This window comes from Diplotaxodon limnothrissa, linkage group LG14 (assembly GCF_057381915.1).
Source record: "Diplotaxodon limnothrissa isolate DT_005_m linkage group LG14, D_limnothrissa_male_GT1.1, whole genome shotgun sequence".
In the NCBI taxonomy this organism is placed as follows: Eukaryota; Metazoa; Chordata; class Actinopteri; order Cichliformes; family Cichlidae; genus Diplotaxodon; species Diplotaxodon limnothrissa.
Window position 1 is genome coordinate 25,224,202 of NC_140609.1, and position 26,122 is coordinate 25,250,323.

The window sequence follows — 26,122 nt, forward strand, 5'->3', positions numbered from 1 at the left end:
TATGAGACACCCTCATGCAGTTCTAAAGTTTTACATATCAGGACATAAACAAAATCATCTGGTTATTACAGCTAAACTAAAATTATCCATCCATTCTCTACTGCTTATCCTTCTCAGCGTTGCGGGGGCGCTGAAGCATATCCCAGCTTCCTGAGGGCGAGCGGCAGGATACAACCTGGACAGGTTGCCAGTCTGTTGCAGGTCTAACACACAGATATAGGGCAACCATTCACACTCGCACTCCCACCTATGGGCAATTAGCCTATCCCCACTAACTGCATGTCTTTGGACTGTGAGAGGAAGCTGGAGTACCCGGAAAGACAAACATGGGGAGAACATGCTAATTCCACAAAGAAAGACTTAAATTAGTTCATTCAATTTTAATTTACTCAATAAACCAAAACATGTGACATTATTTGTTTAAAAAAGGCAAAGTGCAGAAGCAGTGTGTGAAAAGCTAAGTAAACAACATGATTCAGTAGTTCGTAGAACCAACTCCAACAGCAATAACTTGAAATAATTATTTTCTGTACATATTTCTCAGCATTTTATATTAATGTTTTTTTTTTTTGGGCTTACTCTTCTTAACATTGCTTCAGCTTGTTGAGATTTATGCGCATTTAATGAAGCACAGCTATTCCACCAGAGCATTTCAATCTAGTTGAAGTCTGGACTTTAACTTGGCCATTGAAACACCTTGATTCTTTTCTTTTTCAGCCATTCTGTTGTCGTTTTGCTGCCATGCTTGGGATCATTGTCAGTGACTGTAAGGTGCCCAGCTTCTGTGGTTGCACAACCCAAATCATCATGAGGTGTTTGATATGCTATAGGGTTAGGGGGGTTAGGGTTAGCGCCTTCGGTGCTAGGCCCTCAAACTGGTCATCCTTCTGCTCAAAGACCTGTTTTGGAGAAATGAAAATATCTTGATCTCTGAGCTTCAGGGAGAAAAGTGCCCCGACGCTCTGAAAGGACACGTCAAAGGCACAGCGTTAACAGAGAACCTGGCGACCCAAGACTCGTTCCCAACAACAGAGAAGGATGAGGGACAGAGCAGTACACAGGGATGGTTCTCGTTGAGGCATAGACCTTAACGAGAACCCTTCTCCACTATCAAATGCATTAGATTAGCAGCACGTGGCTGCTACTTACCCTTTTAATTCCTCTGAAAGTATTAAGAATGTACTTAGTCTTTCACACACTGGTTCTGCATTTTGGATTTTTAAAAAATAAATAATGACACATATGTCATGTGTTGTTATTCATCTGAGGTTCTTTTTACCTCATTTTAAGCTCTGTAAAGTAACTGACTAAACTTTTAAATGTGCAACTATAAACTTACATTTGTTTGTTATAAATCCTAATTTCACTCATAAACTATTAATAGCTTATTTAATTTACCTGGTCATTTCAGATTCATCGATATATCGTGGATGTATCGGGTGAGAAGGAAATAAAATCTCTACATTGTTGCAGTATCTTAAAAATCATGATTAAAAAAAAAATCACAATTATTAAAAAAAACTAAACAAAAAAGAAAACATCCACCCAGCTGTTAACACATCACCACAAGTCAATTGTTTTATATTTGTTAGACTTTTCCAAAAGCAGAAATTGCACGGAAGCATAAACACTACAGATGAAAACCTGGAAGGGAGAATACATTTTTGGAGATTGCTGTAATTCCTGATCACTCCTCCATAAAGTCACTATGGCTGCGAAACAATAAAATCTCTAAGGCACATATTTGACCAACCTAACTCAAAAGTGGATTTCCCAAAATGTTTAACTATTTTGTTTTACCTTTAGTAATACATCATTGTTAAAACTAATTGGTAGTAAGCTTATTTTGATGACCATTTTAGTAATAATGCAATCATCTTCAATTTGTGTTTGTGGGACAACAGAGAGAAACATGCACATGACAAAGCTTTGCAACTCAAACAGGCCAAGCACAAACCGTTCCTGGAGCTGAAGCACACATTAAGAATAAAAGTTGATGCAGATTATATTTGAGTGTTCATAGCTTGCTGCACAGACCTCAGACCAGTAATGCAATGACTTGCTTCCCAGTTCACAAGCAGTGCTCACTGCACACATTGCAGAGGCCACCATACAGTACATTTAACACATGAACAGTTGTGTGTGTTTTTTTGGCATTCATGTCACTCATAATGACTGTCCTGTCTGCCATGTGATGATTTTTTTAGGCTCCTAACTGAGTCCCACTGCGAGCGAAATAATGAGGATGGTGATACAAATCGCAACACAAACTCCTATCAGGATCACCTTCTGGATGGGGGACCATGGGGAGGGAGAACAAGGAGAGCACAGCGTTAGATAATGAGTCAGGGGATTGAGAGGAACATGAGAGAGACAGAAAGACAGAAAGACAGAAAGAAAGAAAGAAAGAAAGAAAGAAAGAAAGAAAGTTTGCAGTCTTTAATTATAAATGGGGAAATAACCATGTAGATGACCCTTGCACTGAGTCATTGGATGTGTGCAATTTATCTAATGTTGAGCACCTGGTTAGACGTTGACCAAGAGGTGGCAGAATTGCTCCATTGTGTTGCAGATTGTTTAAAAGAAGGAAGACTGCCATGATTCCTTTCAAAAGCATTTGTCAAATGTTTATATACTATGGGAACAATCAGCTTCACATAATCCTGTCCAAAGATAGTGAACCTCCAGAGTTCATGATGTAAGATGATACATCTGGCTTTACTAGCAAACAACTATTCAAAGATGACAGTTTGTGCATTTTCTGTATATGCACTAAACATTTAAAATCACTATCATCTGTTGTGGCTCCTTGTCATGCCTCTCCACCAGAATGTAGTGTTCATGTGTTAAAAGTGACTCTGGTTGTAAAGGTTGAATTAAAAATACATACAGGGTGTTTTTATTCCATTTCCTCTTAAATACAAATATGAAGATCATTTTTCTTACCAAATTGAATTGTTCTTAGGTCAGATTCTTATAGGCACTCACCGGCCAGTTTGTTATGTACACCTATTCAAATATCTAATTAGCCAATCATATGGCAGCAACTAAATTCCTTTAGGCATTTAGGTCATCTAGACATGGTCAAGATGACCTGCTAAAGGTCGTGATAGGGGAGCAGCAGTAACTCAAATAACCAACTGTTACAACTAAAGTATGCAGAGGAGCATCTCTGGAGGCACGACATGATGTGCTACAGCAGCAGAACATCAAACGTTTAGGCTGGTGGTATAATTGTGTGGAGGATATTTTCTTGGCACACCGTAGTATCAAATGGTCACGATTTAAACTTTGCAGCCCATCTGAGTCTTGCTGTTGACCATATACTTTCCTTTCCTTTCCAGGGCTATATGCCATGTCGTAGAGCTCAAATCATCCCTACCTGTTTTTTTGAACATGGCTGTTCTCAAATGTCCTCCACACTCACCAGATCTCAATCTAATAGAGCATTTTTGGGTTTTAATTTTTGCAGCATCATGGATGTGTAACTGACAAATCTGCAGCAGCTGTGGACTAAAATCTCTGAGGAATGTTCTTAGAACTGTGTTGAATCAATAAAAGGAAGAACTGAAGAATTAAGGCAGTTCTAAAGTCAAAAGATGCTCCAGCTCAGTACTAGCAAAGTGCACCTAATAAAGTGTCCGGTGAGTGTATATGCTAAAGTTACTGAGGCTGAAAGTCATTGCTGTAGACTTAAATACACTCACAATAACCACAGTCCATACACAGATACATGACAGGTGAGCATGCACAGCAACCACTCCACTATACACATGCACCGATTCCGACTTTAACTACCACCGTTCCACATGACAGCACGTTTTTCCGTTTAAGCAACTCACCCTCCGGGCTTTACTCTGGTATTTAACAGCCTTCTTAGTGTCTGATACCGCCCTCTCCACATAGTCTACCGAGTGCTCCACATTGTACTCAATGCGGTCTATCATTTCCCCCTAGAAGAAGTTAGTTACAGAGGAGGTGTGGAGGACATGCAGACAAGAAGAATAAAGAGGAAGCCAGATATGTAGGCAGGAGGAGGAGGAGCGGATACAGATGGAGGCAAGTGACAGGGGAGGAATAACAGATAAATGAGTAGGAGAGAGAAGAAAGAAGGAGAAGAAAAAAGAGAAAAAGAAATAATTATGTCACCCGTCTGTTGGTCTTTTTGAACTTTTTGCATTTTGGGATGTTGTCCTTTCCCTGCTCCACATAATCCTGGGCCTCCATAACACAGTGCTCAATGTTGTTCACGAGGTTGCCCTGCACAAGAATCAGAGATGGAGACACATTAAGGTAATAGTAAGAAGAAATCTGTAGTACCAGCAATGTTTAGATTTCATAAATATGTTTCAAAGCAACCTGACTAGACTAATGAAAGCTATCATTACATGAATGTCATAGAACACAAAATAACTGTGATATCATATCTCTTATCATTTCCATTGTATTGGTAACAAACCATGATTAAAACAGCATTAATCAACAAGATAGAAAATCATAACTTTTCACATTAGCACTGACCCACAATCACTTGACAAATCAAATGGCTACTAAAGTGACCCAGACTGCTCTCTGTGCATGCACTAAAACAAAGACAATTCAAAGTCCACACAGGTGAAAAGTCACGAGTTAGAGATAAATTACCTTGCTGTGTTAGAAGGGGAACAACGTTCTGTGTTCTCCAGAGCTTAGAGTCATTGGAGTGGGGGCAGTGTTGTGTAGTGAAGAAGAAAACAGAGGCGAAAACCAAGAGAGTGGGAGACAGAGAGAGCAAAGCTGAGAAGGGTAGATTTAACAATCACATTCCAGTTTAATCTTAAATCATGTGGCACTGAGAGCATAAAGGGTTAGTTAATTGAGCTGTTTAGAGCACACACATACAAACACCCATTTCCACTGAATTATTAGACGTTTTCCCGCTAAATGTTATTGCATTGTGCCATCAGTGTAACCAAAATCAGTTTCATGTAACGATTTACTTCAATATTTCACATATTTTCTTATTTTTCATATTTTCAAGTGTTCTCTAACTCAGAATCCATTCTGTACAATTCAGGCCGATTATTTCTGATGAAGGAAATAGTTAATCTCTGTGGGGGTTAAGCCGCGCACACACACACACACACACACACACACACACACACACGCACCCACGCAGCAGCCCTTAAGTTCCACACTTTGCTACGGAGACAAAAGGCAACTCAACACTTAAAGAAAACCCGAATATGTATCAGAAAATTAGGGAACTGTTCACTCCATGAGGCTAATGTGCAGCATTCAAATTTTGCAACATAATAAAAAGACTAATCCTGAACAGCTCTAAATGCATGAAGCTAAAGCCTGAAATATTTAAGGTTTATTTATAATTAAAAGCTTTAACAAAATGTGACTCTGTTAAGTTGCCAACTTGAAAGTTGTAGATGTCAGATTTATTTTCCAGCTAATGATCGCAGCAGGAGAATTATTTATAAAAAAAGAAAAGAAAAAAAAAAAGAAAAAACTGTCCAAAGCCAGAAATCACACGTGGAGATAATCACCAAACTCCAATCAACTTATCTTTGAGCCAAAAATGATCTGTTCCCCCAAAACTGTCTAAATTTACTGAGATAGTTTGCAAACAGACACCCAGATGGAGCTGAAAACATAACCTCCTTCCAACTGTGTTGGCATAGACAAGCCCTCAATTACACTAATACACTTAAAAACCGTTCTGCAAAATGAAAGACGTGTAGTTCCTTGAGCTTTAATAGGCAGGAGCAGCATGCTAGCATGCTGAGCTGATTAATGATTTTACTATTAATGAACACGGGGAGCTACTGAACCGCTGCAATGGCAAGATGGCCCTTTCTGCATGTAGAAACCAGTCATTATGCATCAATTGGCAGATGGATTGTCAGTTATAAACATATTGAGCATTTGCATGTTTGTTTCATTTGCATGCATTTGGCCGAGACTCAAGCAACACAGCTGTAGAAACAGAAAGGGAGAGAGAGAGATCAGTGTTTTCACCTGGCTTTCCACCAGCATGGCCATGTCCATGAACATGTCGTGAAGCTCCCTGATACTGTTTTCCAGCTTGATAATCTCATTGTGCCGCGTCTCGATCTCATTCATTGCTTGCTGGGTGATGTTGTCCATAATTATCTAAGAAGGTACAAAATTAAGGAAGTAGTGACTGACAGGTGCGCCCCCGCTGCATTCTTTATGTTTTGCTTTTTTGTTTTTTGTAAGACTTACCCCCGAGGTGAAGATGGCTGGATTGTCACTTTCCAACATGCTCTCCAGCTCCTCGTTTGTTGTGTTTCTTCCAGCTAAAAAGGCAAAGCGCACAAACTTCAAAAAAAGACCGCCAGCTTGCTTAAACTTTTAGGGATAACTGTAGGTGCATCGATATTTCATTTAAAAGGTTTCCAAAGAGAATGAAGACCATATTAATAAAACACTAATATAACGCCCTGGACGATAACAGTCATCCCCTCCTGGTCTATATGCCAATTTGAGGATTAATTAAAATAAAAGCTGTTTGCTCATCTTTTACACATACTTATTTTCCATCCTCTCTCCATCCGTCTCCACTGTACAGGAACGGCAACACTGGATGTAATATGTAAAAGATTTGTCCAGGCAGGAAAAGGGTTAAAAACAGATGTAATAATAGAAAAACTGATCTGAATGTCGCAGGGTAAATATGTGTTCATACATCTGTCAGTATTTAACTAGACATCTCAAATTATCTCCAAGCTAAGGTTCAGACAGAAAGCCATAAACCCTGCAATTCAAACATTAATGGGCCTACAGTTAAAATATTGCTTAACTACAGGAGTGAGCCATCGGACTTCTCATTGCACTTAACCCCACATCTCTGACATTTGCAGGCCAGAAGTTTTGCATTTTTCTGATCCAGCCACACTAATGTGAACATGATTAATGGTGTAAAATACCTCGAGAAACTAACAGTTCAGTTTTTTGCTCTGTGTATATCCATTTGTTGATGTGTTTTGAAGCAAAACATTCACGGTCTCTCTTCTTTAATCCTATCAGCACGTGTCATTAACGTTTGAACGAGGATCTGTGGCTACTCTAAAACCTACAAGTTAGATTTTTTTTCGCTTTTGACAAATCACACACGGTAGCTCAGCGACTGCAGCTGAGTCAGAGATATCAGTCTGCATCTCATTTGTAGTAGCTGAGATTGAATCTGATACTCGCTGATCATCTTTTGACATTTCCCCTTCAACTGTCAGACAGGCAGAACATGAGTAAACACGGCTCGTATTCATTTGAATATGAGGCTTGTGTAGTTTTCTTAGCATGAGGAGCAGAGGAAGACGGAGAACTATCACCTACTTATTTAGCAGTTTATTAAGTTTGCTTTAATATTTTCAATCTCCCATCTCTTTCTGTGTGACAGCATTTCTTATGGCTTCTTTCTGCTGATGAGTTTGCTCCTCATCCATCTTTATTTTCCCCGACAGAGTTGCCCTACTTTACAAGCATTTCCCTACACCTACACTAATACTCTCGTTTGAGCGCTGAGTTTGCATGCAGCGCTGCTCCACTTGGGCTCCATTACTGCCCCACTGTTACTGTAAGTCATAGTCAGACACTATCAGCATCATTTCCAATCTTTCCTTTGCACATTTTAAATCCTCTTTGGGGTTGCATGTGAATACAGGACTTTCCCTTTCTTCCCTGTGATGACACACGTGATGACCCATCAAATAGTAACTCGATGTACAGAGCTGAGCAGTTAGTTTAACTTCTCTCGGCTACGGTTAAAAAAACAAAAACAAATAGCAGGCCAAAGAAATCTAAAAGCTTTCTAACAACACTGTCTATTAAAAAAAAACTAGTGGTGAGAGAAACACTGAGCTTTTTTACTAAATAGAAGTACAAGAAAAAGCCATTTAGAGAAAAAGTTCAGAAATATTGTTGTAAAAATGATTTTAAATCATCAAAACTGCCCAATAGGCAAAATGGATTAAGATTAACAAATTAAATTAAAACACTAAGAAATATATTTTGAACATTTTCAAAGCAGATATTTTGACTCGCAGCAGGGACAGCACAAGTGCCTTCATGATGGCTGCATTCCATTTTCTTCATACTGGTTCACTGCTGTGGCATGCTGGGATATTATGGGGAAATCATTAATTCTGCCTGTTCCTTCCCTACTGCGCCACATCACAATGTCTGTCTAGAAAAAGATCTAAAAAGCACGCCATCTATAACATTTCTCCTATGGCCTCAGCGTCACAGGCCTAGAGACCAGTGGGTGATCGCCTGGCAATCACAGTTTGCTAGAGAAAAATGTGCACGTTACTTGTGCTTTAATGAAATTGCTCGCAAAGAGGTTGTAGTACTACACCAGAAACATTCTTGTGATTGCTTTGAACGCCAACAGGTTGTTGCGGTCCCCTGTAGTTGACCTGTAGTGTCGTATACTACAGGTCAACTACAGCAAGCTCAGGCAGCCACTTACCAACATGTCGGGAAATTCTCAATGACTGGAGGTTGTCAGCAACTGATATAAATTAACATAAAAGAGCCCTTCAAATTACACTGTGCTAATACAGCACTTTAATAAATGTATTTAGCTCATTTCTGCTCCTGGGGTATACTGAAACAGCAACCACAGGGGCTGACAAAAGAAGCCAACTGGAAGTGCCAAAAACCTGCAGTTCATCTAGTGGCCACTTGAGGCTGCTTACCCTTTTAACTACTCCAGAGATAATCTTAACATGCTCACAGCCTGGTACAAAAATGGTTTGGGTCTCTACAGTGAATTTCTGCTTTCAAACATCTCTCCAGGGGATTTATTTCTTCCCTTTTATTTTGTTCAGGGATAGAGTTATGATTGCTTTGACAGAACGTTATCAGCAATAGCTGTCGGCAAGACTTCGCCTCCACTAATTTGTGGCACTGAGCTGGACCCCATGACAGTGTGTGTGCTGCTGGTGCCTTCTGGAGTATTTTTAATGGAATTATGTGACAAATATTATGACCCTCTATGAGGTACAGCCCATCCAAGAACTATGTGCTTCAAATTGGTTTAGTTTAGAGAGAATTTCTGTCTTTTTATTAGTCTGCTACATACTGTAATAATTAGCTGCTATATGCACTCACCAACTACTTAATTAGGTACATTTATTCAGCTGGTCATTAATGGAAATATCTATAAATGTCTAAGCCCATCATTAATAGTTTTATATTTTCTGCTAGTATAACGTCACTCCAAGAAGAAATGCACTTAAGTAAATTAAAGAATTTTAAAGTATTTTATAATAAGAAAAAGCATCAAAGCATTACTTAACCTATCAATAAGCGTTAGGGCGTGCTGATGAGTTACAACACATAGTGACCTCAGTCTGTCGCAGTAAAATGTGCAGCACGGCTAAAAGTAGAAACGCTGAAGAGTGATGCTGAAAAACTTGTTAATGCATTTAATACTTCAAGGTTCTACTTTAGTAATTCCCTCTTATCAGGTTTTTCTAAAAGCTGAACCTGAACAGACTTTATTAAATCTAAAACATAACAGAAAAACTACTAATAGCGACTAGAAAGAGAGACTGTTTCTCTTTCCTGTTAAACTCAGAACTGAATTTAAAAGCCTTCTGCACAGATACAAGGTCCTGAATAATCAGGCCCCATCACAACGTATCACCCCAGCAGAGAACTCTCAGACTGCTAGATTGTGACTTGTGGTTCCCACAGTTTGCAAAAGTAATGGAAGGCAGCTATCAGGCCCCTCTCCTGTGCAACCAGATTAGGCTCAAAAAATTCCTTTTTGACTCATAGCTTATAGTTAAGGATGGATCACGTCACCCTGCAGCATCCCTTAGCAGTGCTGGTAAAGGCAGGGAATGACAGACTTGCCATGACGCAATGAGCTCTTCTCCACTCGCCCCTTTTCACTCCTGATGTGTTTACATGCCACTAATGCCGGTCATTAACGTGTCTCTTCTATAGTTTCTTTTCTCTACTCTTTCTCCTCAGCCCTGCAGTCACAGCAGATGGTCGCCCCTCCCTGATCCCTCCCCGGCCATGGCAGGGGGTCTCTTCCCATTAAAAGAGAATTTGTCTGTCTGGAGGTGGTGTTTATTGGACTTTTCTGTCTAATATTGAAAGGTTTGTTTTTTCCTTACAATATGAAACACGTTGAGATGACTGCTGTTGGTGCTATATAAATAAAATGAGTCAAATTGAACTCAAGACTATTGAAACTGGAACTCCTTGGGGAAATTGTTTTGTAGATCAAAGAAATTTATAGTAACCCTGACATGGTGTGACCAGTTCTTCTGTGTGATATTAAAAAGAGTGTAGCGAGATAGTAGTTTGACACTTTGTGCTTTGCTTTTAACGATGATTTTATTAACTTGAAATTCTTGGAAAAAGGCAAATAACTCCAGCTCCTAAAATTTCAAATAATTAGAAAAAACACAACTCAATTCATTCACAGTAGCTTAAAGTAACAGACCTGCACAGCTTGCTTTGTGAACTCTTCTCATTCTTTCTCACCACTGGACCCCTGGGAGGGGATTTTAGAGGCAACAAAATCTGGATTCATGATCTAATCAGCGTGTGTGAGAATGCGTGTGATGAAGACTGGTGGTTGCTGTGGGGCCTCAGAGACAGAGCAGGTAGCGTGATGGTGACTGATGATGGTCGGGAGTCAGAGCCGATGATTGCCTTCACGAACAGAATTTTGATGAAGCCGCACGCAAGCATCCATGGCAGTGTCCATTCACACTTCTCTTTATATACACAGAGCGCATCATGTGCAATTCAAACTTCATATCCATATCAAACCAATGAATTTCATTTAGTTGTGAGTAAGTGGTTGCACAGTTTCATTACCATGCTTAAGAGACATGTTGAGCAATAACATTTTAGCAGCATGACAAATGGGAGGATGAGAACGAGGCACAAAGAAGAGCGAGAGGCCACATTCACTACATCGCTGTGATTGGTTTCCAGTCCTCTCTGATAATAATCGCTCTAACATCAGACTAAAACTACAACATTGAGGAGGGTCAGAGAGGAGTGACAATGAGTCATGCATAATCATGAAGACAAAAAAAAATTGAGGCACACTACCCTACACTATTTATCTCACTTCCTACACACACACACACACACACACACACACACACACACGTTCCTCATAGTTTTTTGTTTTAAGCCATGACAGTCTCTGAGGGAGGCTCTTAGCTGTTACCATGGAGACCTAAACCCTGAGAAGCCTAATATGAAGCCAAGAAGTCTCACTTCACCCATGGTGTTTATGGGCTATTAAATCATTGATACTATGTTGCTACCAGTAACAGCATTATTTCATTTCCATTGTTATATAACACAAATCAAGCGAGACCCTCCAGAAGCAGAGAGAAACGGCAAATTGCACAACCAGGCACAAGAACAAGAAGTGTAATTTTCTAGTACATTTTGCCGATCTGCACCCATGTAAAGGAGATCGATCTCTTTTGTTCCCGAGGCAGGTATGTGGCGTACATCTCTGTCTTTTCCGCTGGCGTTGCAAGCGCGCTCCTCCTAAGCTAAAAGAGCGTCCACTGAGAAATAAAACACAACAATCAAATGTCAAAGAGACCCTGCAATGCCTGTGACCAACATCCACTCCACCCTGCTGGCCTGGCCTCTCTGCTCACTGCTGCAAAATAATGGAAGCAAAATAGCATATCAAAATATGCATTCTCAATCAATAGTAAACTAAAATGCAAACACAGTGGATTAAACTCATATCAAAGTGCTTTAAAAGATTAGCTGAAATTCCATGGGTTAGTTCAGCATTTGTAAAATGCACTCACTTGCTGTCTTGCAAGAAATAGTAAAGATTTATATTTCTCTAATATTCAGCTTTTGAATATGAAAACATACTGTATTAGCTGAGCATGAATCCTAAAATCAAAAAACAGAGCCTGTCTCTACCTTAAAAGTATAAAACTGGATAACCTAAAGGTTTAAAATCACTAACAAATTAATTCTTACTCTTTTTCTAGTGAAAAGAGTGAAGTAAAGGCCACCGTGGACCCAGAATGACGTGGACCCAGCTGAAGAGAACGGTCCAGAACAGAGTCCGTTGGCGCGGTGTTGTTGCAGCCCTATGCTCCACCAGGAGTCTACAGGCTTGACGATGATTTAAGTGAAAATAGCATACAGTTTTATGGTTTTAATAATGTGTCTCCGATACATTAAAACTGTTTGAGTTCAGGTCTGAAAACCAAAAATTGTATTCATCAATCATTCATTTTCTTTCACTTATCCATTTCAGGGTTGCGGTTGGCCTGGAGCCTAACCCAGCGGGGTAAACCCTAGACATGTACCACAGGCCTAACAAGAAACACACAGCCATTCACATCTAAGATCAACTTAAAGTCACCAATCAATCTAACATGCATGTGTTCACACAGTCCCAAAGAGTTCCTGAAGTAAAAGTCATGGGGAGACAATGCAAACTCCACACAGAAATGTTGCATAACTCAAAAACGTCTTGCTGTGAGGCAATGGGGCTAAACACCACAACACACAGCGGTGTTGCCCAAATTTTATTGATAGAGATAAAATTCCAGAAGAATAGAAATGCATTTTTATTAGAAATGATGCATCTAGATCTATTTAGGACTTTATTTAGGACATTATAAGGTACTCAAAAAAAATTCTGACAACAAATCTGTGGAGGAAACACCAAAGACGGCAGTTAAAGGAGATGATAAGTGTTTTCATGCACTGACATGAGTGCACAGCTGAGGTTCACGGCTGTTGTCGCAGATAAATCTAACACTTGAGGCAAAGATACACATAAGTAAATGTATTGTTTTATGGGTTTATTGTAGCCTTCACATAACTTGACATGACAGGCGTTTTTGCGGGACGAGCCAGAAACACTAAACACCACCAATACTACCAATTTTGCTCATTTGTAAAAGACATAGGAAAGAAGAACATAAGGACGACAAGAAGTTATGAACCTTGTTTTAAAGCAAGAAAGTTGTTCTCAATTACCCGAAATAACTTCTCGGCACCGTTACTAATAGCAGCTTTCTTGAAGCTTTGCTTCAAGAAAGACTTTTTTAGAGTCACTGTTGATCAGGGGCAAAAATGTTGTCTGGACAACAACGTGTTTACATGACAGTGTACCTTTCCTGTTTTCTTTTTCATGCATGTACCCAGCGGGTTTGAGTAGGAGTGAACAGGAAAGGGGATGAGCAGCAGAGGGAACATCAATACTCGGTCTGACAGAGCAGACTGTTTCCCTCTGTGTGACACACTCTCATTGATTCACAGACGTGCACACATACACATGTCAAAGGTGCAGGCACAACAGAAAAAGGCCACTTGCTACATGACCCTAAATGATTTAAACAGTGTTAGATTCAACTATTATGGACTTCTTCTCATTCTTAAATCCCTAAACTCCAAGTCCGTCTTTATTTCATACTGATGATTTCCCGATCTTTCTTTCCATCTCTGTGCTCTCTCTCTCTAACTAATCCCTTCCTTGACGACAGGTGAGATCAACTAAGGCCTCCTGTGACTCCACCAGCTGACAAATCAAATCCAAATGGATCTAGATGAGCTCAAGGAAAAAGTGAGTCACATGCGTGTGTTTAACTTCACTAGTGGATTTGCGTTGTTCTTTTTTGCGCACGGTTGTTGTTGTTGTAGTCTACATATATTGGGTGGAGCTCATGCATACAGACTGGTTGCATGTGTCCATCTAAACTGACAGATGGCCAGAGGAAATGACATCTATGCCAAGCGCCGTGCAACATAACTGCCCTTGCTCTCCTCTGCTCTTGCTATTACATGAGTCACTGTCTCTGGATGCTCGTGTGCATGTGTGTTTTTATAAAGGTGACTCTATCATGATTGTTAGGGGCAGCTGGCACAGTGCGGTCTGCCAGGATGCTGTGACAGAGGCCATGCGAGGTGCCTGGTCCAGGAGCCCAGCGCCTACAGCTAATACCTGTCAAATCACATTACACATACAGCGTGTCACGAGTGAGATGAGCTCAGATCTGAGCTGCAGCAACCTGGCATGTGCATGCATATGGGTGTGGGTGTTGGTGATCTATGTGTTTTGGAAAGTGGTTTCAGTGTGAGGGTGGTTGTTTTGGTACACTACACAAAACAATTCAAAATAAAATATGGGTGTGGGAAACTGAAATTTCTCTCTAAACAAAATTAAGAAAAGACTGCATTTTGTAGTCTTTTCTCCACAAGTGTTACTGATGATTCTGTGGGATGATAATGGTTGGACACACTCTCCAATTTGTATTGTTTTATGTGTGCGTGTGTGTGTTCAAGTTTAAGCTGAAGACATTCAAATGCGACTTTGAGAGTGAATAAACTGAATATATTTATAAATTAAATTTGAATGTCAGCCCAGCTGAGCGAATGTTCTATGAATAACGATGTGCTGGAAGCTGTTGGAGCAGCTGCGAGATGTTGCGATGATGAAGTTTTCCTCCTGCCGGAATTTTTTTTAAAAAAGCAGAAACCTTGAAAACAGAAAATGTCAAAAGAACCTGCGCCTAGAATTACAACGCTTCTCGCTACACAAGTTTCTCTGATTGAATTTGATCAAGTCAATCAATTGAGGTTTGAGGGGTCATAGTGTGTGGTAAACAGTGTGCAGAAATACTAAAGCTCTTTCAAAAATGGTGAATACACCTCAAGTCTGCACACAGTGGCAGAAAATGGGTACAGTAGCACAGCTGGATGGTAGAGGAAGGGTGGAGTGTGTGGAGGCGAGTGTCAGGAGTGATTTGTGACAGAAAGATAACAGCAACAGTAACAGTGTGTGCAAGATGGTGACACCTGCTATGATCGATGTTTTATAGATGGTGGCGCTGATAAAAACACAGGAGGTCTGGCTGGAGGTAACAGACCTAAAGATGCTAAGATTTTCACTGGCAGTGGCCAGATAATTAGAAATGAGTGCATGAGAGGGATAACTCAGGTTAACAATTGTTGAGACATATTTAAAGACACAAAGTTGAGATGGTTTGGACATGGTCAGAGAAGAGATGGTGGATGCACGGGGCAACTGATGCTGAGCTGTTAAGCAGGAGGAGAAGAAGATGACCACAGAGAAAGTTCACAGATGTAGTGAAGGAGGTCATGCAGACTGTTGGTGTGGCAAAGGATACCAGGAATAGAATGACGCTCCGCATCCACACTATTGTTTTCATTCATTTTCACAGAGTTGTGCGTCCACAATGGCCAAAAACACTTACGTTCCAGTACTGCGCATGCGTGAAGCGCAAGATGTTGAGGAAAAGCAGCGAATTTTTTAAATGGACTAACAATGAGGTGGAGTTGTTGCTGCGAGTAACACAAAAGTACAACGTTGGAAAAGCGAGTGAGAGTTAAAGAATTTGAAGAAAAGCTATCTACATGTACAAACTAATATTAGTCTTTAATAGGGCTGTCAAAATTGAGAGCAAACATAACAACTGATGTGCAATGCCCTCCGCTATCTTAGTTTAATTGGTCACATGACTACATCACATGACTAAAATGTGTCATCGTTTTCGAAAAGGCTCCTGGTTCGCTGTACACACTGCGTCGCAAAAGCGGCGTTTTCAAATGTATCCGCTTTGGAGAACGTTTTCAAAAAGCTCCGTTTTCCTTGACCAAAACGCCGTCTCAGTGTGGATGGAAGGCCAAAACGGAGAGAAAAATATGCATTTTCAAACGAAAACGTTTTAGTGTGGACATGGCCTAAGGCACATTATCTGCTGTGGTGACCCCAAAAAGGGAGCAGCTGAAGGAAGAATAAGAAGGAGGAGTGCGTCACCGCCAACTGAGACCCTCTCTGTGCCTGTGTGGGTCCTCCAAGGCTTCTCTGGCTTCTTCCCATAGTCCAAAAAAATGCATGTTAGGTTAATTGGTTATTGTATATTGATGTAGGTGTGAATGTAGGCATGAATGTTGCTTTAGGCCCCAGTGCCAGCAGGGATAAGCTCCATCTCCCCTACGCTGGATAAACAGTTCAGGAAAAAAAGGATGCAGATCTCATTTTTAGCCTAATTAACATGAATTCAACATCTGAGCAATAAGAGGGAGGACAGATATGAAGAGGACGATGCTTGGCCTGAGGATAAAACACATGCTAGGAAATGTGGGAAAAGTGATTATGACAGAGATGACTAAAGCTGACCATTTTGTTCACAGTGTAGCAACAGCACACCTACACAAGAGTTAGATGTTATACTGTACGATAAGAGGGTGTGTTCTAGGTGGGATCAGACAAACCAGATAGAAAATACAAATTAGAACAACAATTAAGATGTTTTTATCCGGGCTATGAAAATAGATGTAGATGTTCTGAATCTGTGCAGTGTTCACACAGGTACAGTCACAGTTTGAGGGGTGGCGGTGGCTTTAGTCTCCTGGGTCTACTCACTAATCTCCAGCTGTCTCTGAATGCGTCCCTTGCAGCGCTCCCTGTAGTCCGACTGAGTGGTGTTGTATTCTGACATCACCTCGACAAATTTACGGGACAGTGTGGAGTGCTGCAGAGACAAGGAGAAACAACAAACCACTTCACCTAAGTCCGACTGATGCTGGCGCCAGACAGTAAATAAGAGAAGTAAGAATAAAGTCAATGCTACGTGAACAGGAGTGTAGCAGTGTACCAACTGCATATTACACACTAATTATATGCAAATGTAGCGTGTTCAGAATGGAAATAGGACAAATAGGCCCAACAAGTATACTCAAAGCAGTGAGTATAATACTATACTATGAATACTAACAGAAACACTTGATATTTTCATGTGCTGTTTGATAGACACCATTAATCCACATTGTAATGGGAGGAGGTAACCTCTCACATGTGAGTTTTATTTGTGATTACGGTTAGAGTTGGGGGTTTGAATGCCATGATGTCCTCATCTGTGAAGTTGTCTCATCTTTGCTGATTGTCTGAGAGAAATCCAGCGATGTCCTCACAGAGTGGGGAGGGTGTTAACTAAAGTACTCAAATATGGCTCACCGTCATGCAGTAAGATGCAACTGGAGCACAGCTGTGATTCTTCTGCTTCCCTGAACTGTACCTGTGTTTTACGTATCCTCAGGTCGGCCGATGACCTGTTCTGCCCCTCCTCTTGCTCAATGGTTTGTTGGATACCTGGGCAAATGCACAAAAGTACACATTTGATCAACAGACAGCTGCTCTCTTTGAATAAAGCCTCCAATGCTGTCTGCCTGTAGAGATTAATTAAATCATACACAACGTACAGATTAGATGAATTAACAAAGATACCAATGATTTAGCTGTTCAGTAGTAGTGAAAATAAGGGTACGAATCCGTTGATGATACCAGAGGAAAGACGAGGAGGTTAATAAAAATCAAAAATGAACTGTAACCACGAGAGCAGAACTGTGCTCGCAAATCCTCATGGTACTCTGCTAAATAGATTATGAGGAACGGCAGTTCATTTTGTGTGCAGATCTGGCATTTTGTCCTGAGGCTAGAGCAAGAAGAACGGTCCAGAGGTTATTAAAAATACAAGAATTCAATATCTGGAGACCACAAACATACACATCCAAATTTATTAGAAATCCAGCTATTTGTTTTTGAGATACCGTGTTACAAGGTGGACAAGGGAAAGGATGAACTGTTACAAGAGGAAAGGCTAGGAGGTCAAATCATAATCAATAACACTCTGGAGGCTGTGAATTTTTTACCGCATTCGGTCAATGCTTGTGAAGCTGGCAGTGAAAGTGCTGGACACTTTGTCAATAGGGGAATCAAATTCTAATTCAACACCTGTAATCAAGAGGATGTGATCTATGATCTATGTATTAAACTATAATTATAACCCGGGGGTGGTTATTATATCTACGTATAATAATGTAGTAATGCACTAAGATTGCCATACATGCATGACACAAAGATTAACAAATTATACGTCAAATCAGTCACTCAGATGAATAATTGATGATGTGGAAGAAGCAGTGACTATTAAGAAATTCATCAAGGTACAAATTACTGGGGTGACTGTTCCCGTTCTAGTTTTCCAGTGACATGTTAGTGTGTAATAGTCACTTTTTCTTGGCTGCTTCTTCGCTGTCACACATCAGGAAGATGCTGCCGAGCATAATAACGTAAATGAAAGGCCATCAGAGGCCACGGGAAGTACTGTTGCTGAAATATACAGAGATGTAGCTTTCATTTAAATCCAGTTTTTCATTTAAGATGGGATTAGATGGCTGATGAAGGCTGCTACACCTTCATGGACACATCTTACAGTGAGATGTGCAGCTACACCTGACTTGTTACTGTAAGGCTCTGTGCTCGTTTCTATTTATACACACAGCTTCAGTATAACAAACTATCACAGCTCATAGGGTGTTAAAAACATGATAACTCATAATAAATGTACTGACCCACACATATGGTTCTTACACACACACTGGACTTTCTGGACTTTGGTTTTGCACAACACTGGTCACTATATTCTTCATTTCCGGTTAATACTTGTACAGCTGCTGTTATTGTGTATATATTTATTTATATTTAGATTTCTTCATACATTCTTATATAGTTCTATATTGTGTATTTTGTTGTACAGTTATTTTATTTTCAACTTTAATTTATATATTTATCTTTATCTTATTCTTCCCAGTTAAATTTACCCTTCATTCTAATTTGTGTTGTACAGTTATTTCATTTTTAACCTTAATTTATATTTTATTCCTTCCTAGTTAAATTTACCCTTTTTAATTTTTCATATTTATTTCCTATCTTATTCATAGCCTTTTCCTTTTTTGTTCACATTCTGTCTCTCACAGTTGAAGTGTACCTCTGGTGCAAATTACTGACCTCTGTCATCATTTTAGGTGGGGGAACTTGCACAATCGGTGGCTGACTAAATACTTTTTTGCCCCACTGTATATAGTGTTCACTCAGCTTCTTGCTGATGGTATTTTAGCCCATTCCAGCCTTATGCAGGTCTACAATCTTGTACCTGATGTCCTTTGACAGCTATTTGATGTTGCCCATGGTGGTGAAGAGGTCAGGACAGGTGTGCTTTATGCACATAATGAGTTGATTCACTGATTCTGATTTGTATGCTACATCTATGCTAGCCTGAGTTCCCGCAAGGTAGGAGGGGATCAAATACTTATTTCACTGAACAGCATGGAAATCAATTTCTAACTTTTATGTGTTGTTTTTTCTGTGTTTTTGGTCAATATTCTGTCTCTCTCCAATAAAATGAAACTATCATAAAAATTAGAGACTGCTAATTCCAGCGAGCAAACTGAGCAAGGGGTTCAAATAATTATTTCTCCTACTATATATAAAAAGTAACTGCTGTTGCTCCCTCTTCAGGATCTATCATAGGGTGCACTCTGAGGTCACTCAGTGAAACACACAGAAAGCAGCAACACAAAGGTATCCTGTGGCATCAAATGACGTGAACTGGAGTGACACAGTGGACTGTGATGCAAGGCCTGGTCTGCCTGACAGCACTTTGTCAAGCGTGTGCCTCCCGATACATATATGTATGCTTATCTTTGTGTCTCCAGGCTGTAGGCATGCCAGATGAAGGATAAGGCAATCATCTTCTAGTTCTGTGCACCGAAGTATATATTTATCTTCCTTTAATACAGAGTATACCGTTTCTTTACTGAATCTATGAGTGTAAACCAAGTCGTCTGTCAGCTGCCAAATGCTATACAGTTCACTGTCTCATTATGTCTCACTTGTTACCATCTCGCCGATCCTAAGAAAGTACCAGGACCACGAGATAAACCACTGTGCACACATATAATAAACAGCGCAAGAAAATTATTTTACATGGTCATTAACCAGTTAATTGGTCTCTAATGTATGAAATTAAGATATTCAGTTTGCTAACACATTGAAAATGCTTGTCAGAATCTCTCTAGTCCCATGTTGGCAGTCCAAAGCCTTCATTTTTCAGTTTACAGTGATGTAAGTCAAGGAAAAGCTGCAAAATCTGAGAAACTGCAACCTTAAAATATTTCAGACTTTTTGCTTTAAAAAAAAGAGATAGAAATTAAACATTTTACTCCTGGTAGTTTCATTCACAGTTATTAGAAAATTCCTCACATCCTTGTAGACAATAAAACAATTTTGAGCATTTATTACATAAAAATACTGTCATACTCAAAAGTGCAATAATTTTTGGATGCCAATCAGAGTTTTGGGAACCAACTGGTCACTAATTCTCAGAACAAGGCACATTTAAATAAATTAAACAAATGCAAAAAAGTTGAAGCAGCATAGAAAATAATAGTAGCGGCTCTGGCAGGCGAAAAGAGAAAGAAAGTATACCCACTCTTTAACTTGGAGCGTACTTTGTTGGCCAACTTCTTGATGTCTGCCATAAGATCCTCAAGTTCAGCTTTAGTTTCTGAGAGGAGATGAGACAAAAAGGAGAGGATGTGTTAGTGGATTACATACTAACTCAGCCAAGCACATAAACCACTGGGAAATACGATTTCACAGGCACCGACTCCATACTGACACACAGGAAGTGTCGCTCCCAACAGAGACAAACATTCATCACTTTCAGTCCACAGCAGCACAATTCATCCTTCTTTAACCTTCCTGCCTTCTTGGGACCTTTTTGTGCCACTGCTATGTGTTAAATGGCTGCCATTTCCACTGTGTTCAGTGGAATATAACCAAACTTGCCACAGGATAGTTTTTACCTGTCAATGTTAATATTCCAGTGTGAATTCCTTAAATCAGCCTAAAATGGCTGAGCAGCAGAAATCCCCACACCCATCACCCTGGGGACCATTTTCTGCCCATTGACTTCCATTATAAACGCTATTTTTCAACCCCAAATTATCATCATATGATTTTATTTTTTCTTCTTTTCTTGGATGTCAATGAAGACTCAGGGCCTTGAAGTTTTAATTTTTAAATTGCAAAAAAAATGCAAAAAAAATAATGGCAGGTCAAAATGTATGTTGGTGCCAATCTTTGGTCCATCTAAAGGCCTACTTATAATGACAATCACATATTACTTCAACTGGTTTTTTGTGGAAATATTTAGTTTCGTTTTTTGGTTTTTGGGGCTTATAACACAGGGCGCTCATGTAATAACACTGGGATTTGAAGGGTTAAAACAACGAAAATATAATTAAAACTTTACATGAATATTTCAGGGAGAAGTAGTTTTACAAGGTTGGCTAATTTAAAGTGGAATAAAATATGGATATATGGTCTTTTTATGGCGTGGCTGAGAATGGTCCCTAGGGTGATGGGTGTGAGTTTTTTAAAGGATGGCAGGAGGGTTAATGCTTCTTTTCTATAGGGAGTAACTACATCCTCCCTTTTCTCTTGCAGTCTTTCGTCTTCTTTCCAGGTTTACACTGTTAAATATTCACATTTATATTATAGAGACAAAGATACAGATCAATGAGTGTGGAGCCGGTGCAGAGCCAAAGAGTGGCAGGACCACTACAAGCTAAAGAATGGCCACACAAATAATGGTGGAGACCCTAAGGGGCTTGCACATGTTAACTGCAATAGGTACCGTTTCTTTTTTCTTCTTCCTACAGAGTACTGCCATGAAGAAAAATCAAGGCATTAGTTTGTGTGCCAAAGTAAGTAATGATCTTACCTGGTCCTACAAAGTTTCCTACTTTGACCTGTTACGTTCCCCTGGGGGGGGTCTAGGCGGTGAGGGGGAAGTAACAAAAGTGACCGGGTCAGAAAAAGGAGTCAAGGAGGCGAAACAGTTTAAATAAAACAGTTTTATTGAAGTAAGTCAACTAAAAGAGACGGACAAGCCGTTATCACCATAAAACACCAACAAAACACAAACAAAACTCAGGCGTTGGTCAAATAAAGCAAAAAGTCAAAAGGAAAGCGCAGCTCACTAGCTGGACAACACACTACACAGCTCACTAGCTGGACAACACACTACACAGCTCACTAGCTGGACAACACACTACACAGCTCACTAGCTGGACAACACACTACACAGCTCACTAGCTGGACAACACACTACACAGCTCACTAGCTGGACAACACACTACACAGCTCACTAGCTGGACAACACACTACACAGCTCACTAGCTGTACCCACACAAAATGGCACTCTGGCCCAGAGCTTACCCTGCTCTGGGCTTAAATACCCTTAATTGCTGATGGGAGTCAGCTGTACAGGAGGGAAAGGTGGCACCTCAGGCAGGAGGTAGTGGGACACGCCCACACAGGCACCCTCAGGAGAGAGAGAGGCCCTGCTAGGGCCGTAACACCCCCTCCCATAAATGCAAACCCATGGTTTGTCAAATTACCATAACCAAAAATGAGTCCATAACTGTTTCATGACGAATTTTGCAGGCTTTCCACCTACCAAACCCCATAACAACGGTTAGGCATTTCCTGCGGAAACTGCCAATCCCATCTCAGTGGGTTCACAACATTGCCAGAGAGTGGCCCCAGACCCTCGAAACAGTGTCCCATGGGATAGCCAGGGCTTCGAACCATCACGTGTGGAGAACCCAGCAGGCAGCTAGCAGGCTTCACTGAAACACAGACATGACTGTTAGCAAGGGGTGCAGGTCTGAATGGTGGTTTTAAACATGAACCGGAGAAAGGGTCAACCAGCGGCAGCTCAGGGTTAGTTGGCCTCGTACACTGATTACGGGGTGCTACTGAGCAACTGTGCTCCAGGTTTAGCCTTTTAGTAGGCCTGGCAGGCTTGTCAGTTTGAGAGCCACGACTGACTTTACTCAAAACAGGCCCCTTTCGTGTTGAGTGGGCTTTCTGTTTGAGTGCCAGTCTGACACAATTGGCAACCACATGGCCAGGCTTGTGACAGAAAAAACACAGTTTGGGCCTAGATCTTAACACCATAACTGCATTTTCCATCTTAGCTGGCCCACTTTTACCTGTCCAGGCTGCGCTATAGTGCAGAGGGATATCCTGTCCTACCGCACTTGCTGTATGAGTCAGCTTAAACTCATCTGCCAGGGTGGCAGCTTGCTGTAGAGTTGTAACCCTCTGTTCACTTAAATAAAGGGCCACAGACTTAGGAACAGAGTTTTTAAAATCCTCCACCAGCATAAGCTCACGTATGGACCCCACATCATTAACCTGGCTTGCCGCACACCACCTATCAAAGAGCCTCGCCTTCTCCCTGGCGAAGTCAAGATAGGACTGTCCCTGCACCAACTCCAACCCTCGAAAATGCTGCCTATAGGCCTCAGGTACCAGTTCATAGGCTTTGAGGACGGCACTTTTGATCTTTCCATAAACCAGGCCGTCCTGCCTAGACAGACCAGAACACGCTTCTTGAGCCTTACCTGTCAACCGACACAGCAACATCACCCCCCACACATCTTGAGGCCACTGCAGTGCAGTTGCCAGGCGTTCGAACACACTGAAAAAGCTGTGAACACTGGATTCACAGAAGTCTGGAACCAGGTGAATGTTATTGCTCACAAACGAGCCTCTAGACACCTGTACACTAGCAGCTTTGTCAACCATTTTGGGGATGGTGAAGGGTTAGAAACACACCACCTAATTAGGACCACTGCCACACCCGTCTGCCAACTCACGCAGACTACCCAATAATTAACCGATTAATGGAAAACTACACAACTTACTTTAACTGACCAACTTACCTCTTGCAGTATACACTAAACAAACACAACTTACCCAGTTCCTAAGCACAACAAACTTTACCTACCTATCTTCTGGAGCGTGCTGGGCTCGAGGCAACTTGAAAGGCAGAACTTCAGCGACCGGGGCCCTGAATTGCCTACCCCCAACAGGGAACTAATCCCCGCCCAGGATTACTCCGAAAATAAAAAAAGCAAAACAACAAAAGAGTGCCCGAAGGAAGAACTTAAAACAAAGCTCAGCTGGACACTCACCTAACTAAACTGGGAAGTTGTGAATCTCTAAAAAGGTGACAAAGTGAGATAATCAAAAAAAAAAAAACCAAATCCAACACAGAACTCCCTTTTCAACGATCCCGGACGAGCCCCCACTTGTTACGTTCCCCTGGGGGGGGGGGGGGGGTCTAGGCGGTGAGGGGGAAGTAACAAAAGTGACCGGGTCAGAAAAAGGAGTCAAGGAGGCGAAACAGTTTAAATAAAACAGTTTTATTGAAGTAAGTCAACTAAAAGAGACGGACAAGCCGTTATCACCATAAAACACCAACAAAACACAAACAAAACTCAGGCGTTGGTCAAATAAAGCAAAAAGTCAAAAGGAAAGCGCAGCTCACTAGCTGGACAACACACTACACAGCTCACTAGCTGGACAACACACTACACAGCTCACTAGCTGGACAACACACTACACAGCTCACTAGCTGGACAACACACTACACAGCTCACTAGCTGGACAACACACTACACAGCTCACTAGCTGGACAACACACTACACAGCTCACTAGCTGGACAACACACTACACAGCTCACTAGCTGGACACCACACTACACAGCTCACTAGCTGTACCCACACAAAATGGCACTCTGGCCCAGAGCTCACCCTGCTCTGGGCTTAAATACCCTTAATTGCTGATGGGAGTCAGCTGTACAGGAGGGAAAGGTGGCACCTCAGGCAGGAGGTAGTGGGACACGCCCACACAGGCACCCTCAGGAGAGAGAGAGGCCCTGCTAGGGCCGTAACAGACCCCTGGTGAGGACAAAGATGTGATCGTAGCAATAAATCAAATCACGATGGATGAAAAATCTGGCCTACAACAAGATGAATTTAGTATATTTTAGTATATACTGTATAAATTTGATATAGATGATGGAGTTACTAATACATTTAAAATCTCTGCCGGCAGTTTGTACTGATCGTTTAATACGCAGAAAATGTTCAAATGGAGAAAACAGCGGGTACTAGAACTGGAACAACTGGTGTAGCTTTGATCAACGATGAAGACTTGAAACATTTGCTAGTTTCAGGTCAAATCAGTGTAATATGTTATAGGAAACAGGGAAAAAGGTAAAATTTATTTTGTGAGCACAAAGGAAGTTTTTCTCTTCAGTGAAACCTTCAAAAGTCAGCAGCAGTGAAGGGCCCACTCAAGTGCTTTCCATGTTCAGGTTATCACAAATGTGAAAAAGGCACTGGAAATACATTTATTTTCTGTAGCAGTCAAATTTGTGGCTTTTTCCATGTAAAAGGGCCACTGAAGCATTAACCATTGCCTGTTTAAAGGCTGAATACATCCATTTACACTGAAGAGAATTCATCTTTTTTCATATATGGATCTACATTTTCTTATAAATGTGCAGAAGTGCATTTTCATAATTTTTTCCATGTGCATTCATCACCAACACAACCTCAATTAACCTCAATTTATTTAGGGCATGCTATTTCGTTGTTACAGTGAAATAATTGCATGGCCTCATATTAGAAAGTACGTTGTTAATCATTTGCTTTATGACAACGACAGCAGTGGAGGAAGTAGCAGGGAGATAATAACATTTACAGTGCTGTGAAAAAGTATTCGCTTCCTTCCTGGCTTCTTAGTTTTATGCATATTTATCACACTTAAATGTGTCAGATCATCAAACAGATGCTAAAATTTAGGAAAACATAACCTGAATAAATACAAAGTGCAGCTTTGAAAGCATTATTTCATTTATTAAAGGACAAAAAAGCTCTTCGATCTTACTTGACCCTGTGTGAAAAAGCACTTCCCTCCTAAACCAGATAAGAACTCCAATCAAGATCTGTGATAATTGTGAGTTTGTCACATCACTGTGTAGGAATTGTTGCCCAATGTTCTTTGGAGATTTTTTTTTGAATTGCCCCCTCTGTGATGCCAAAAACAACCTGACCCATCAGGGCATGGACAGAACACCTCTGGGGCCCGTTCTTCGTACGTCGCTTACTACATCCAAGATCAAATGACACATCCAAGATCAAATCATCGCGCTAACCGTGAGCTCGCTAATCCGGTTCCCCGAACACACCTGCTGTTGACGATTACTACAGCTGGACGCAGTAATGTGACATCACTGGGTGTCGTAAAAGGGGCTACGCATCGATAGTAGAAACATTGATCGGCAACCCTCTGATTGGTCGGCGAAAATGTCGAAGGAGCGCGCTCGGCTCGGTATTTTTCGGCAGCAGAGC

General features: G+C 40.9%; 1 protein-coding gene across 2 annotated transcripts in view; it reads right to left on the minus strand.

The window, feature by feature from the left end:
- The window catches only part of LOC146618908 (syntaxin-1A-like), an 85,059-nt gene that overhangs the window by 1,059 nt on the left and 57,878 nt on the right, over positions 1-26,122 (minus strand). The window contains exons 4-10 of one of the 2 annotated variants that reach the window (XM_085371580.1): positions 20,337-20,411; positions 17,082-17,155; positions 16,430-16,538; positions 6,238-6,311; positions 6,010-6,144; positions 4,150-4,260; positions 3,843-3,953 (exon numbers count right to left, since the gene is read on the minus strand). In XM_085371580.1, coding sequence (XP_085227706.1) covers positions 3,843-3,953; positions 4,150-4,260; positions 6,010-6,144; positions 6,238-6,311; positions 16,430-16,538; positions 17,082-17,155; positions 20,337-20,411 — 689 coding nt within the window. Of the gene's footprint in view, positions 1-1,547; positions 2,290-3,842; positions 3,954-4,149; positions 4,261-6,009; positions 6,145-6,237; positions 6,312-16,429; positions 16,539-17,081; positions 17,156-20,336; positions 20,412-26,122 lie in introns of those variants that run through there. The other variant, XM_085371579.1, reaches the window with a different exon arrangement.